The sequence below is a fragment of the Strongylocentrotus purpuratus genome, unplaced genomic scaffold, assembly GCF_000002235.5.
Source record: "Strongylocentrotus purpuratus isolate Spur 01 unplaced genomic scaffold, Spur_5.0 spur5_scaffold_4, whole genome shotgun sequence".
In the NCBI taxonomy this organism is placed as follows: Eukaryota; Metazoa; Echinodermata; class Echinoidea; order Camarodonta; family Strongylocentrotidae; genus Strongylocentrotus; species Strongylocentrotus purpuratus.
The window spans coordinates 20,991,519-21,009,031 of NW_022145610.1; the positions used below are offsets into that span (position 1 = coordinate 20,991,519).

Below are 17,513 nucleotides of genomic sequence, written 5' to 3' on the forward strand. Positions count from 1 at the left end.
TTAAAAAATAGAAACATGCCTCTGCGTCTGATTAGATAACGTTTCCTACAATTCTCTACAATAGAATATTGAAGCGTGAGGATATGTGAGCATGCTAGCTCGTACAGTACAAAGTCAATCGATAACTACGAGCATGGAGTTATTACTGCTAGCTCGGACAGACGAATGGAGAAGAAAAGAGGGGGGGGGGGTGGGGTGGAGGTAAGGGTGAGGGGAGAAATAAGGAAAAGGAAAAAACCAAGGTGAGAAAATATACCGGTAAGGAGATAGTTTGCTCGAAAATGCTCTTCAAACATTATCCTACCATGTGGTTCAAAATAACAACTCTGTTTATAAACCATGACTCAACTGAAAAGTAATACCCATTCTGGAAGGCCGGGGTCTGCTAGTTTTAGGTGTCAATTACCGAGATACATCAATCATAGTGGTTTGAATATGTCTGTCAAGCGCGAACAGAATTGATTACGTTACATATTTATTGACACATATCCTACCGAACTTAGATAAAGATGTCTGTGAACATTTTGTTTCCACGCATCATTGGGATAACGGTAATATCCCGTCTCAAGATGGCGACAATGACAGCGAAATACAAATCATGGACAATACTAATGATGAACACGATAATAATAATAATAAGAATAATAATAATAACAGGCCCTTTTAGAGCGGCGTCTATCTAGAAATTCTATTCTGAGGCGCACTAATTACTAATGATGAACATAATAATAATAATGATAATAGGCCTTTTTATAGCGCAGTCTATCTAGAAATTACACTGTCGCTCATAACGTTGGAATATTTTTTTTACCCCAATTTATGGAATTATTTGACAATGATTTATTCCTAATAGGTCTAGATAATAGTATACATTCTCAGATTTTATTGAATAATAATTTGCCAGTGTTTGTTTTGCGCGACTGCTAAAGCATGTGTATGCTACTATGCTTATCAACTAGAGGACCTACGCCCTTTAGTCATAAAAGACAGTGAAGAGGATTAATGCCCCATAAAAGGGCACTAATATAGCATATCGACACGGTTTTGATCCTGGGGCCTCACAGTTACGAGGCCATTGCTTTGCCACTGAACCATGACTGTACGCAGCGGGGGCTAGGGTAGGGGGCAGTTACCACAAATTAAAATAACAAAGAAAATGCAACAAATTATCAATAATTCAATGAATTTCCCCCCGGTCCCCAACAAAAAAAAATCTTCTGTGTGCCCATGCCTAGAGCCATAATGCATGGCCATACAGGGCATTTTTTTTTACTTTCACCGAATCAATATAAAGTACCGTTCCAAAATCTAACAAAAGATCATTATGGTTTTAGATTTTTCACAAGTATTGATCGTATTATGAAACAGCTTTAAACTGTGGCGGAGGATGATTTCGATTTATTGATTTTCAGTGAGTGTATGTTGCTTTTTTTTGTAAGATCGATCAATTATATGTTCTGCCCTCCTCATACAACGACTAGTTGCACATATAGCCATAGGCTGTCACCGTCTGCACATGAAATTATTTGGTGGGGATTTGAAAATCGGAGATTTGGAGAATGGAGGGAGGAGGAGGAGGAGGAGGAGGAGGAGGAGGAGGAGGAGGAGAGATGAATACGAGATAAAAAGAAACTGAAAAAAGGAGAGAGGAGAGGGGGGGGGGGGGGGGGGGGGAGAGGGATTGTGAGACAGATAGAGAAAGACAGAGACAGACAGAGACATAGGTGATGCAGAAGGATATTCAAATTCTCCTTGATGGGGTGACTTCTTGAAAGTCATTTTCGTACTTTTTAAATTCTTAAATAACCCCTTTGTCGAGTGAGAGAATGGTACAGATCATATTTTTAGTATCTTACTGTTATTCCAGTAAACGTAGAAGGTGCTCTTGCCATCATCTTCGAATGCTAATGTTATTACCCTCCCCTCCTCTCTCCCCTCTGTCTCTTTCCCCTCTCTCTTTCTCACTATTTCTCTCTCTATTTCTCTTCCCCCTTTCTCTCTCTCTCTCTCTCCCCTCTCTCATTCTCGATTCTCACTCTCATTTTTCTCTATTACTCTTCTCCCCCTCTCTCTCTCTCCCCCTCATTCTTTCTCTCTCCCATCTCTCTCTCTCTCTCTCTCTCTTCTCTCTCCCTCTCTCTCACTCTCTCTCTCTCTCACTCTCTCTACCCCCTCTCTCTCTCTCCCCCCCTCTCTCTCTCCCTTTCTCCCTCTCTCCTAGCTCTCTCACTTCCATTGTCTTGGTATTCAAGTTTTGGGGTTAAAGGATCGCTTCACGCGCTCCCCGTATCTACACGATACTATATACATTATAGCCATGACTTATTGTTTACGTCAGTGTTTCCAGAAGTTTGTTCTTCTGATTAAACGATAATAGGCTTTCTGATAATAAATAAATAACGAAGATGATCAAGACAGTGTTTGTTTCTACATGTAAATTCAGCGTACCGGTTATATTTAGGTCTATTGTTTCGAAAGTGGGGTAAGCATAGACATGAAACATCAAAAGGCATTGATCAATACTGATTGGTGCAATGATTTTATTATTTTTGTGTAAACTGGTATTATATATATACACACATGTAATACACTGACAGATGAATGGTGACAAAATATACACAAACAAACGCGATTTACAATTATATAAAAAGAACACCATTTAAAACAAAACAACTGGCTTTCATTTACGACAACAATCTTGGTCGGGGAGTGACATATATTAATAAGATACTATGAGAAACAGGTGTATGGTGTTTTTTTTTAGTAGAAAATCGATACACCATTGTTTCAATTGATTCTGCGTGTTATCAGTGTTATTATCATAACTATTATCATCATTATTATGCATAAGTTTTACAACTTTGATATATGTTATACTTTTTTTATTAATTGATTCTTTTCATTTCAAATGAAATCTCACACAATGTCAGCCAACGTTATGGTGAATCTTATATCCATTTTATCATAACGCGTTCATAACTGTCATAATTGGTAGGAAAAGTAATGGTTTCCTTCCAGGTTCATCAGTTGGAAGCCCCAACAATTTGATGGCAAAATTTCACTTTAAGTGTATCATAATGTGAAAAAAGATATCATTTAAGGCACATTTCTGCAATGATTTTTAAAACAATTGTGTTTGAAGTCGAATATTGATATAAAATACAAAATTCAGGTTTCTCCGTACAACGGAAAACCCTAATTATGTATTCTTTTATCAATATTTGTCTTCAAACACATTTTTTGAGGAAAAATCTCTGCAGGTGTTTTTCTTAAATGACATCCTTTTTCATTTTATGATATCATTTAAATGAAATTTTACCATCAACATTTTTGGCGAATTAGGGGCTCCCAACGCTTAAAATGATTTCTAAAATCTAGCATATCTCAAGATAGCTTTAGATAAAAATGATACATTTTCTTTGATTTCGCTTAGAAAATATTATAACCAGAATCCCCCGGCCATTTACAGGGTTACTCATTGGGAAGGGGAGGAGCAGAAAATTGCCAACATTATTTTTTTCTTGCGAATATAATAAAACAATTTATATTGGTTTATAGTCATTATAGATGAGAAATCAATTCAAAATTGGGGAGGTTTTCCTCATAAATGTAGCATTTTTATCCTAACATTAGGTGTTTGTTTATAATTCTTCTTCACCAATGGGGACGGGGTATATAGTTTGCATAGAGTTATAAAATCAAACTACTTCAAACGAAACGTCTGAACCTGAATAATCTTCTATGTCCACGACAGGGTTTTCTAGATAATCCTTCACATCACTCAGTTCCACTGACTCTGTCTTGCCCAAGGTAGCTGACGCCCCCGATAACTTTCGGTAAATCTCGGGTATTGTCTTAAAAGCAGACACCAAATTCCTAGGCCCTTTGTTGCAGCAACACAACATTGATTTGAATGCACTGGCGTAGAGGGAATTCGTCAGTCCGTAGACAAACGGATTCAACGCACTGTTCACGAAGAGGGCGATATCCGATAAAAACGTCCACAGGGATATTTTGCAGTGGTTCTCGCTTTCTCCGCGCCCAGAGACGATGACATAAAAACGTATGGCGTGGTGAAGACCAACGCTGACGGCGAAAACGATCAGGGCGACGAGAACCATTCGCAGGAGGCCGACTTTCTGTCGCCGGTGATCGTCGCTCTGGTTGCTTCCTCGTCGTAATGAAACGACGCGCGGACCCGGTCGCCACATCTTATGGATGATGATGACGTAACATGTTGTGCTGAGGACGAGAGGGGCGACGTACTCGGTAAGGAAGAAGATTAGGAAGACGGGCAGTTCGTCGATTACCTGGTTGAGGGCCTCGATGATTACGCAGTAAAGCAAGGATCCTACATCGAATGCAAGCAAAGATGGATGTACAAAATATGAGAATGATATTATGCACAATACAAAAAGGGTAACTGTTTTTATGTTCTCTTCTGAATGTTTATAGATATGAGAAATACCTCTCTTCAAATAATTTTGCTGTTTTCAATCGCCAAAGTCACCAGACGACTTTAAAGCCCTTCTAAAGTTTTGGGAGCCTAAAAATTTGATGGCAAAATATCACTTAAATAGTAACATAATTTGAAAGAGGATGTCATCTAACACACGTTTCTGCAAGGATTCTCTAAATAAATGTCTTTGAAGGCGAATATTACTGAAAGAATACAACATTTATGTTTTCTGCGTACAATATAAAACTAAAATTTTGAATTCTTTTATCAATATTTTTCTTCAAATGCATTCTTTGGGGGAAAATCTTAGCAGAAGCGTGTCTGACAAATGACATCCTCTTTTATATTTAGATACCATTTAAGTGAAATTTTACCATCTTTTTTTTTGGCGAATTTGGGGCTCCCAACACTATAGCCAGGCGCGTACGCAGGGGAGGGGGGGGGGGGGTGGGGTTAACCCCCCCTTGAGTTTTTTTAATATGAATGTTTTGTGTATGATTTTTGTGAAACCCCCCCCCCCCTTTTATTTATTTTTTTGTTTTTTTGTAATAAAAAATAAAAAAAATTATGCCAATGGCTGACCTAAAAAAGGTTACCTTACCCCCCCCCCAACGGAACAAAATGTCAATATTTCAAATTTCGAGACCAAAAAAAAAAAAAGTGTCCTCTTATTACTCCCCCCCCCCTCCCCCACTGAGCGACTTTTCAACTGGCTTAGTCAGTGCGATTTTTTTTGGGACTCCAAAAAAAAAAAAAAAAGTGTCCTCTTACCCCCACCCCCCCCCCACTGAGCGACTTTTTGGCTGGCGCGATTTTCAAATTTTCCTGAGTCGTTGCGAAATTTTGGGTCCGATTTTAAACCCCCCCCCCCCTTGAAAAAATCCTGCGTACGCCACTGACTATAGAGGGGCTATAAAAACAACACTGTTAGAAAAAAATTAAACAAGTTGTTTAAAATTTTAAACAACCCCGAGTTAACCGGTGAATCGCTCAACGTTGTTTAAAAATTAAACAAATTGAGGTTGTTTACATTTTGAACACTTAGTTGTTTAAAAATTAGGAAACCTTTTAAACAACAGTTGTTTAGTAATAAAATTGCACAACTCGGTTGTTTAAAGCAAGTTGTTTAAATTTTAAACAATAATGTTTAAATTACTAAGCAACTGTTGTTTATTCAGTATTACTGCACAACTGGGTTGTTTAAAAGGAGTTGCTTCAATTTTAAACAGAACTGTTTAATGGTTATTATCTGGTTGTTTGAATTTGTGAAATGACCTACTGGAACCACTCCTGCAATAATCACAACGATTTATACACTGCAACATGCAGAGCTTGTTGCCAATTTACTTTAACATTTGTTCATCATATTCATGGCAGTGACAGACAACATTATTATTTGTCTCTATAACTTCACCTAAACCCCATCGGCGAAGCCGAGAAGAACCAAGTCGTCGCCTTGCCCTTGTTCCGCCATTTTCGTCTGTACTGCACTGCACTAGCACTTGCACTGCACACACTAGCACTGCATGCTTGCATGCATGTATTATGTACGTACTTTGTGCATATCGCATGTGTGTGCGCAAATAGCAATCGCGTATCGAGAAAATATCAACGACGCCCCGGGACTTTTTAAACAACTCTGTTTAATAAAATATTTTTGTCTTTTAATACATAGTTGTTTAAGTCAATCGAGCACTGATTTTTCGATTTTGAACAGCGTTGTTTACTTTTTTAAACAACATTCTTTTAAACAGTGATATTTTAAACACCGTTCTAACAGTGAACGGATATCATTGTACTGTCCTAAACTTTATACGCCGTCTCATTGATAAGAAGTTCTGATATTGAAAAAGCTCTTAAAAAGTGTAGTTTGTACTTTCATTAGGGGAGGGGTCCGCAGTCTTACTCGGTGAGTGATGAAATGTAAATTGGAAAGGCCATCGATGAATTTTTTGAGAGGAAGTGGCCCTATTATCGTCGTCCTCTTCTTTAAAGCAACCCCTATCCTTTTCCCTCTCTCTTTTTTTCTTCTTATCATTTTCCCTTTTTGCTTTATAGAGTACCGAAGTGCTAACCGTTTATTCACTCGTCGTCCATGTTAATGGTTCGACACAACAGAGCCTGAATGGGCATGAGGTTCACCGCGAAATCAAATGAGCAACGGGCTGGAGCGGGGCAAATTCAGTGTTTGGAGCTGGAGTGAACACCATACCCTTATTAAACTCAAAATTGCTTGGAACCAGCAACCTTGACAACTTGGCCAGCATGACGTCACACTTCGGTACTCTGTTCAATGGGAGGTAAAAATGTCGGATCACCGGTCTGGCGGGTAATTGAATGTTACTTACCGAGCCACACTGCGACACTGACGATCACGGCATGCCGGATAGTTCGAAGTCTTATAGAGGATAACGGATGAACAAAGGCCAGGTATCGGTCGATAGTCAGGGCAACTAACATATAACACGTCACTCCTTTAGACACCTGAAAAAATAAAGAAAAGTAGTTAGATTAATCAGTCAGATATATAATACATGTCATGGACTGAAAACATCAAGCAGTGGACGTGAATGCACATCATTTGAGCAGCTAACTCGAAAAGCTGTAGACAGAAAGTAATGGAGATCCTTTGTCTCAACGTCCATATCATTGGCGCCCCCAACGACCTCCAAGCTATGGAACATAGATAGATAATTTGATTTATATGTTGCAGAAAAAAAAATCGATTCAATTCAATGTATTTGTATATACATGTACCTTTGTCAAGGACCCCATTGAAAACCAAATTTTATAGAATGGGCCATCCTTTTTAAATATGTGAAATAAATGTAAGAACAAAAACATATAGATAGATTAAATTAGGATAAGGATTCACCTTTGTTACCTTCATATTTTCATAAGACGCGGTCGCAAAGATTTATTTTTTTAAAAATATTAATATTGTTGAGGATAATCTCAACAGCCTATCGCGTCAGGCAGAGAAATGTGCATGATCTCATGATCTCTGTAGGCAAAACAATATAGGGTACAGAAATTGCCTTTAATGTGATTTTTGAAAATTAAAAACAAAACAAGTTTTGCCCCCCCCCCACCCCATTTAAGAAAGTTTTTTCCCAGATATTTCATGAAATAAAGAACATTCGGAAAAGTAGGTTCCTTGCTCCTCCCCCTCGCTTATGTTTGATATTGACATGCTATGAACTTCGTTCGTGACTGGATGAGCAACAATTTTTATTATTAAAAAAAAAGCGAATTAGAATCGTGGATAATTGCGATGCAAGGACAAGGTCCTTAATTCGTGAGTGTTTCACCAGCAAACCTTACAATATTGATTCAGGTATTCTTTATCAACCCACGCCACTTTACTACTCGAAAAAATGAAATGATGGAAAATTAATTAATTTCATCCTACTGGGGCCCCTAGCCTGATACCCCATTCACACCGGCCCCGAACCTACTCCACACCGACCCCAAACCGGCTCCAAACCGACTCCACACCGACCCCAAACCGACTAAACACCGACCCCAAACCGACTCAACACCGACTCCACACCGACCCCAAACCGACTAAACACCGACTCCAAACGGACTCAACACCGACCTCAAACCGACTCAACACCGACCCCGAACCGACTCCACACCGACCCCAAACCGACCAATTTGTGGCCATTCGGTGTAATGTAATTGTTTTTTCGGTCTGTTGTCAGTCTGGTATCGGTTTCTTGGTGTGACGGAGGCATTATACAGTAAAACGCGACAAACGAATAATTAGATGATTGCAGCTGATGGACCACTGGATCAGGGGCGGCAATTTCTTTTCACGACCAGGGGGGGGGGGGGGGGGACGAAATGCGAGGGAAAATCTGTATTCCGTTGGTATCACGGTGATACCAACGGAGTACAGATTTTATACAAAATTTACTTGTTCATTTTGAAGGATATTATGCGTGCGAGGGAGCGTAGCGACCAAGCGAGAATATTTTTGCATTTTTATTAGGCTTAACGCTGCACTCTTGGGCCCTCCAGAGCCTTAACGTGTGTTGCAGTCTTTAGTCAGTATTTGCTATACATGTTTGTTGTTGCACTTTTTCAAATTTTCTGGGGGGGGGGGGGGATGAACCCCTTACACAATTGAGGGGGATGGGGGGGGGGGGGGTCCCCCGTCCCCCGGGATCGCCGCCCCTGCAATGGAATCAACTGATTATCTCTATGGTTTATAGCTCTTGTGCGGAAATTCGATTCTTGTTGAATAGGATACGCCTATGCCTGATAAAAGACAAATCCATTTCTTGCCTTTTCATGAACTAAATACACTAATGGGATTACTCGATATTGGTTCGCAGCACAAAATCAAAAGGGGACAATCAAATTAACCTACATCTTATATATTTCTCGCTGTAATCATATTTGGCGGATACACTTGATTATTTTAAGGGGCTAAGGGATAATTTCCCCCTGATAAAATTCCAACCAATGCAAATTTCACTCTTAAGATCATGGACTGACATACTACTCATGAGATTGAAAACCACGTCTGAAATATCCTCAAACAGACATATAAGCCGATAAAGGGGCAGGTCCTACATATTATACGTGGGATGAATGTTCCACGCCTTGCTCGCTTTGTTCACTCGCAAGTGTGATATTACCTCATAACATCATATTCCTCCTATTAATATTATAATATGCGATTAGCGATAAACGTGTTTGGGAATAAAAAATATTTTTATTCCCAAACAGGTTTGCAATTTCTTATATTTCCCTTCTTCTCAATGGCTGATATGTTCTACGTCATTAGCAGATCGGAAAGAGGTCACAAACAATTAGACTTTGATTTTGTATTGCTTTGCCTCACTATTTATAAAGGCAAACAAACTAAATAAACTGAGACTTGAACCCACAATTCTGAGATTGTATTACGCTGTCCTTACCGATTGAGCCAACGATGGGTTGATGAAAAGTGATTCTGCATGATTTCTTTAACCCTTTCACTCAACCTAACGGTTACGTCATTGCTAATGACGTAACATATCAGCCAATCAGATGACCGGAAATATTAGCATTGGCAAACCTGTTTGGGAATAAAAAATTAGCGTCCCGCCCCCTATACCCACGATGATAAAGGTTAATGATCTGTAATATATATGGATTACCATGAGCTCGTGCGTAAGCCCTCCACCCTTATACGCCAAGGCCTGCATACGCCGCCTTGCATAGAGTGTTCTTCATTAATTTGTCCGCTATCGGTGAAAACAATTAATTTGACAGAATTGACCGATAAAGCATTGCAATGGTTGTTCACGCAGAACCTCTCTGTTTCTCCGTTGTTTTCCTTGGAGAGTTTAGTATAAAATGAACAAACAAAATTTGATAGCTTTTTAAATTTATTTTAAAGCCTTCTGAGAGCCATTATACAAGGTGTATTCACAAATTTGTGAAAAAGAACGAAATTAGCATAGAACTGTCACAGGGCCGCGTTTCTAAACTCACGTTTCCACAATTAATGGGGATAAATTTATCGCGAATTTCAGCACAATGGAACGTATCAGAATTTCTTGGTGTACTAACCCAAGGAAAAACCTGACTCTGCGATAGATATGCTACAGCGTGTAATGATTTGCAATACTACCACGTCACTTGCGTCCGTTCAAAGAGTCACCACCCGTTCATTTGGACTTCTACAAGAAGATGTACAGCCTTTTGTTTCTTTAGTGATGGTATTTATGATTACGGCGATATAAAAAGGAACGTGCTTCTGATGTGATCTTTTTTTATAATCATTTTTAGAATATCTTTATGAATAGTTTCAACAAGGCGTTGGACATCAAATGCATATGAATATTTAATTTTATGGCCGCAAATATTATTTGTGCCAAAAAATAAAAGTAAGCTAAGGTTTGGAACGGACATCAAATTCATATGAATATTCGTTAGCTTCAAAATATTATTTTGGCAGAAAAATAACTCACGGTTTGCAGGTTCTCAATCAAACAATATAACACTGTTTCGCTATACAGTAAACAAAATACTATATCCATTGCCCAGGACGGCTTTTACATTTTGAAGGGGGTTCATAAATTATCACCACCAAGATCAAAATGGCAGGATGCATTCCATTTTGGGAACGAATTTTACTCGTCATAGTGAGAATAGAGCTTGGGGTAGGTCTTGTACTGACCTCATCGACGCTCATCATCATTCTCTCTCATCCACGCTTTCGAAGACGTCATCATATCTTCCCGTTCAATCTCTCCTTGGCCGACTTAGCAGGAGTAACGCTGAATGTTATACAGCAGGTGGTAAACGAGTTACTTGTTGGGGTATGTATATCATCACACGATCACAATGTCTTTCCTAACATTAACTCGAGGGCGATTTCAACAATCCATTGCATCGTCTCTAGAAATCACTTTCGTTACGTATCACGTCGTTGTAATGTTCACACATTTCAGTTATAGACAAGGCTACAATATTGCTATTGTCTTTAGTTGGGGGGGGGGGGGGGGGCAGCATCTCGTTTGGTGGGAGGCGAAATGTAGTCGTGACGTATTGAAAATGTATTACCTCGTTCTTTAAAATAGGGGCGCACAATTTAATCATATTATGTAACACACGCCTTTAAATATGTAATTGGAAAATAGATCAATGTATATAAATCTTTATGAAAAAAACTTGTGTAGCCAATGACAGTAAATAATAGCACTAGAAGGAGGAGGAAGAGAAAGAGAAACAGAGGAAGCAGAAGAAGATGATGTAGAAGAGATGACACGTAATGAAAATTCCTAGTCAAGTTCAATGTTTTCGTAACTTTTGTAATACGTTTACAAAGCTTTGTAGAAACTTCTACGTAAATGACAAAAAGAAATCAGCATCACACTCTATTTCCTTCTGTAACTATCGTCAATTATTTACAAGGCTTTTAATTGCTCTTAAACAAATGTTCATAATTTTAACCTTGAAACTCTTACCTCTCATTCCTGTAGAACGTTTCCCACTTTACGTATTGGTAATTTTTTTGTAATTAAGACTTCCTCTAAACTATTGTGGCTTCGGCATAGGATTTCCGACTTTATCTTTTCATTTCGATATTTGATATCTGTTAGTTTACAATAAACAGTATTCGATATGCATTTTTTTTTTATCGCAGACAAACATCCCATACTACCCCGTCACTATGGCTACATCAGTAATGGTTTCCAACATGAGTATCTTACTGGTAGCTATCTACCAGCTCATCACCATCAAGGTTGACCCTTTCGGCGTAAAGAACATCATCACCACCACTCGATGTGTCGTCACCTGTGTCTTAACATGGGTCCTCTCTGTAGGGTTATCCATCGGAGTCTATGCCGTCACGCAGGTTTATCGGACCCTGATGCTCTACATCACCATCATCTCCTTAGCAACAACATCCATCTGCTACGTCATCATCTATCGCTCCATAGCTGGGGTGTCATCTGACGGCAATGTCCAGCTGGAAGAGCGCAAGAAGGAAAACAAGCGTGTCTTGCAGACGTTCTGCATGATCCTTGGAACGTCCGTGTTCTTTTCGTTGTACCCTATCACCACCTGGGTCATCCTGAGCTATGTATATACCTATGAAATAGGAGAAGACGACGACAACGCTTGCTATCTTCTCGGCGAAGAGATCATGCTGAGTGCCAACTGGATAGCCAACTGCGTCATCTACTGGTGGAGACTGAAGGAGTTTCGATCCATGATCTCTGGTTGCAAGAGACGTTCCAATGCAGTGGAACCCATGGCGTAGAGTGTGTCTAGCAATTAAGGGGCAGTAATGGGGAGAGGGCGCTATGGCTCAGTGGTAGAGCAGTGGTCTCGTAATTGAGAGGCCCCAGGTTCTAAACTAAGTTAATACGCCCGTGTCTTTTAGTAAGGCATTAATCCTCAATACAAACTCTTTTGGAGATTCGGAGACGACTAAAAGCCGTCAGTCGCCTGGTCGTTTACCAAAAAGCATTTCTTTGCAGTCAGGTAACACAATCAATAATTATACATTATGTGTATCATGCTTTGTATGGCAACTTTACTTGAAATGTATATAAATTGCACAAAGTTTGCACGAGGAATCTCTTGAATAGATTTTAAAACATTGATTAAAGGACATCAACTAAGCAGATTTTAAATGCTTTCTCGGCTAAGAGAGGCCGAGTATTTATTAACAGTTTTTTTTCCGGGTACACTGAGTTTATCTTACTAACTATGTTGAGTAAGAAAATTGTAAGAAAAAAATCAATGGAAAACTTACCTCATGAATAAAAGTGAAGCATGTGAATATCCTAGTCGGAAACTCGATGAGATCGAGATCGAAAGCGGGAATGATCAAAAGGGCGAGATGCAGAATCCCACATGTAAGAAGCACCACGATGTCCGTTAAAGCAAGACTGGCGACGTAGCAGCTCGAGGTCGTTCGATGTTTCCTCTGGGTGAAGACGATGACGAGGATGAGAGAGTTTCCGATGACGCCGACAACGATGACGGCGAGTAGAAAGACAAAGAGGAACATCTGAAGTGGCTTGCCTACGATTGAATCTGCGGCGACATGCTCCCTGTAGTCATATCCACCTTCGTCCAGATAATCAGCGAATTTACGTTCATCGTGATCACCGTCATGAAATTCATTAAAGTCGTCGTCGTGGTCGTTTATTGAATGGTTATGTCGGTGGGTGATACACGGACTAGCACTCAGGTACCACATTTCAAACTTTCGGTATAATTATCTCAAAAATAAAGGTTTACGCGAAAATGTCGACAGCTGAATTCGCAGAAACCAGAAAGAATGTCATATATTTGATTTTACTTCATTGTCCGAATTAAAAAAAATCTTAACATGATCTTCGTGGAGACAATATAGAGCGTCTTTAGATTAGTTAGTTTAATTTGTTAGTAATATAGAGATGTTTACCAGTTCGTACTAACAGCCCATAGATAGACACATCTTTCTTGTTAAGGTAGCAATACTGGATAGACCAGCTATTTTAAAATCACAAAGTACCAACACCCACTCTCTGGATTTATTTCAGGTACTGGAAAACGAGCCGAAATTAGACTTTTTTTTGGGGGGGGGGGGGGATATACAAAGGAACAATAAAACGACCATCAATCATTTTACAGAATTTGTTGGAGTTCTTTTCCAACGAAATATCTTGTGCTGGTACTTGACTGTCACGATATAAATATTACGTTTCATATCCTGTTCTGTCTATAACGCAAACGCTGGTAAAAATTTACAAGCATATCTTTCTAGCTAGTTTTAGCTTTCACTTACTGCGATATCAAATCACACGATTTGAACACCTGGACATGTTCAATGCTTTTTGTTAGATTTGAAACCCAGGACAGTGTTTGAAAATTGATCGTCCTTGTAAGTTATGTGGGATCCCAGGGAATACGCCGGTTTACTAACATAATTTATTGATGTTTCTTTCCCGGGCACCTATTGACCAGTTATTCCATTAACCTGTTATTAGTGAATGAACAACAAGACTTGGAATCCAGTCTACATGCGTTATTGTTGCTATGTCGGACACGCCTCGAGCAAGCTTTGGGGTTTTCAAGAACAACCTTTAATTAAAAAAGTTTGCATAAACTTTGAATATGTAGTAAACCGGTCTTTTAAGACATCAGACTACTTTGACAAATGACAATGATATAATGATGATGATGATGATTCACAGCATTTGTATGACGCCATAATATCTGTTTCAAAAAACATTCAAAGGCGCGAGCTACTCCAATAAAGTTAGCATTTAAATGTCTGAAGGAAGATGTGAGTTTTGAGTGAAGCTTTGAAGTTGTCAAGGTTGTCAATTTCGCGAATAGATGATTGCTTTTTTTTTACTAGTTATATGATAATAATTGAAACAAATTTTTTTTTTGTTATGATAATAATCATGATAGTTCCTAATCAAGAGCATTACAGCAAAACTAAGAGAGACTGTTTCAACAAAAATAATTTGAGACGAATAATACAATCAAGTATATAAATCTACAATACTGCAGATTTTCTTAAATTAACCTTGTAAATAATGTACAAGTTTTTATGTCGATTCTCGTATGTATACTCTCCTGTGAATATATATATATATACTGGTCATGATCATAACATTGATCAATGAACACACTCGTCACGACATCTGTCAAGAGCTCATCGTTTCATTTTTACCATTCTACAATTTTCCAAGGAACTATATAATAATTGTACAACCAAGATCTTTGTGTTCAGAGACTTTTTTTTAGTGAAAACCATAGGAACAACAGTATAAAGACTGAATAATCCTGGATCAAGTGAGTTACAAGTGAGTGACAAAAGAATTGCAAGTGCTTAGTGATAGATTTCAAAGCCTTGATCATAGATTTATGCTGGTACATCATCGGGTAAACCTGTGCAACATAACACCAAAGACCTTTGATTGTTCAATGGCACTTGTCAACGTAGTGAATTACACGGGTTATCCCCGCCTTGTCCCTTTGTGGTGACGCAATGTCTATTTTAGGATCAAATCAATTCGAAATGCATCATCATCATGCGATGTTTTTAAGACTGAGTGTGAGTATGTGTGATGCAGGGGCGGCGATCCCGGGGGGGGGGGGGCAGGGGGTACACGTCCCACGTCCCCCCTCAGTTTTTGTAGGGGGTTGTTCCCTCAGAAAATTTGAAAATGTGCAAACAAAAATATATAGCAAATACTGACTAAAGACTGCAACACACCTTGAGGCCCTGGAGGGGCAAAGAGTGCAGCGTTTAGATTAATACAAATGCAAAAATATTGTCGTTCGGTCGCTACGCTCCCTCGCATAATATCCTTAACAATGTACAAGTAAATATTGTAGAAAATCTGTATTCCGTTGATATCACGTAAGCACAGTTTACACTATATGCTCCGTCGTCCCTCGTATTTCGTCCACCGGTCATGAACAGAAATCGCAGCCCCTGGTGGGTTGGTGTGTTCGTGCGGGTGTGTGTGTTCAATTGGGTTTTTACAGACGTGGTTCAATCAGATATGATTATTTACGTCTATTTACGCCAAAAAACAGGTAAAAACACCTTTTTTGTATTTGATTTGAAGAAGAAAAAAATAGTGATCACTACCCCCCCCCCTACGTTGAGCACAAACAAAATTGTGTATACGTGTATGTATACGAAACTTCAACTTTAATTCAATTCAAATTCAATTCAAAGTTTATTCAACACTCTTTATAAAAACATTTAAAACATACAAATACAGAATGGAGTTATAACAAAAACAAGAAAGTGATAATAAATACAATTGCAATTTATAAGAGCATTTGGGATAGGCAGAAAGGAGTGATTCCTTTAAAAGCCTACCCCTAAAAACACACATACAGGAAAACGAGAACAAAAGAACAGAACAAAAAGCAAAGAACATACTAAAACTTACTATCAAGCACGATCAGAGTAAAAACAAGTGACAAAATTTGCCCATGCTATTATTACTTATTATTATACTTATTTAACAGAAATTGTTTATATTTGATTTAAAAAAGATTACTACCTCTTATCTTACTAGCATTATAGTACAGTGCATAATATGTTCTTTCAGGTTTACACTTTACTATATAGTATTGCATGTATACGAAAGAATAACTATCTATTATTTTACCTGTACAGTGGATTATATGTTCTTTCAGGCTTACAGTTACACTTGTACTACCGTTGCATGTATACGAAACTACAACTACCTCTTATTTTACTTGTACAGTGGATAATATATACTTTGAGACTACACTCAACAAGCATTGCATGTATACGAAACTACAACTACCTCCCATTTTACTGGTATTATAGTACAGTGCATAATATAGTCTTTCAGGCTTAAATTTTTAGCATTGCATGTATACGAAAATACACTACCTCTTTTTTCTTTACTTGTTCAGTGGATAATACGTTCTTTCAGGCTTACACTTGTACTACCGTTGTATGTATAGAAAACTACAACTGCCTCTTATTTGTTCAGTATATAATATGTTCTTTACGGCTTACTCTTTACTAGCATTGCATGTATACGAGATTATATACCTCACTTAAGAAATCCAGCCATCTGATTGGTTGAAATTGCAGTCGTGGTTTTAGCCATTCCCGTAAATAAACGAAAAATGCCAAACCTATGTAATAGTTCTAGAGTAAATCAGTAAAATCCCGGCAAAATTCCAGTTACCGGGAAAATGGTTCAATCTTGCTGAAATACCCATTGGTGTTCACGTGTTAATATATGCTTTGAGCGAGCGCGGATACCAAACATTGTGTGTGTGCGAATTGGTCGCTTAATTTTTTTAAAGATTTTTTAATAAGACGACCGACGATGTCGATCGTACTACTAAATCCGGCCTATATTCTACTTAAAAGGCAAAAATGGCTGAATAAACTATTCCTAGATTTCAACTTCTTGATAATGATCAATTGCAAGACTTGATTAATTCTGACGACAGCAAGAACACCAAATGGGTAAATGAAATTCTCCATAAAAATATTCCAAGATTAGGTCTAGATCTAGGCTACCTGCAAGTTATCAACGCAGACCTCGATAGCGTAAACAAACTTCCAAATTCGGAGCTGGACAAAGTAGATCTAGGCCCCCGTCTAGGCCTATGCCAAAAGTTTTACACTGGTGCTATAGTCTAGACGGAAGAACGGTTCTGTATACATGACGAAATCAATTTTAACTATTACATTCGGACTTCGGCGTCATTTCCTCAATTCTAACAATGTCGACATCATAAATTAAGCATGAAGATTTTTCCAATTCGACGAGAGTTTATAAGTGTTTTCAGCAATGCTTAAACAAGAAGGAAAGGGAGTTGTAACTCACAAACCAGCTATCTCGGCAGAAGACATGGACAAAATCCAAGGTTCGCTTGATTGGATGATCCTGTAGGTCTTCAGGACAAGGTGTTTATTGATGTTATGACACTCAACAGCTTTGACATTTTTGAGGAATTAGGGGGAAATGCTACATATTTAGATCTAGACTATATAGTCTAACTCTCAAAGATACACTCACCAAAAACAACTGTG

The 17,513-nt window shown here is 38.5% G+C and overlaps 1 protein-coding gene across 1 annotated transcript; it reads right to left on the reverse strand.

Annotated features, from left to right (window-relative positions):
- Window positions 1-3,277: 3,277 nt before the first annotated feature.
- Window positions 3,278-13,175, reverse strand: LOC115929075 (nociceptin receptor-like). The gene is made up of 3 exons (XM_030997224.1): window positions 12,726-13,175; window positions 6,808-6,943; window positions 3,278-4,351 (listed from the first exon to the last, which is right to left on the reverse strand). The coding sequence occupies exons 1-3, from the start codon at window positions 13,173-13,175 to the stop codon at window positions 3,699-3,701; spliced, it is 1,239 nt and encodes a 412-aa protein (XP_030853084.1). The 3' UTR covers window positions 3,278-3,698.
- Window positions 13,176-17,513: the final 4,338 nt, after the last annotated feature.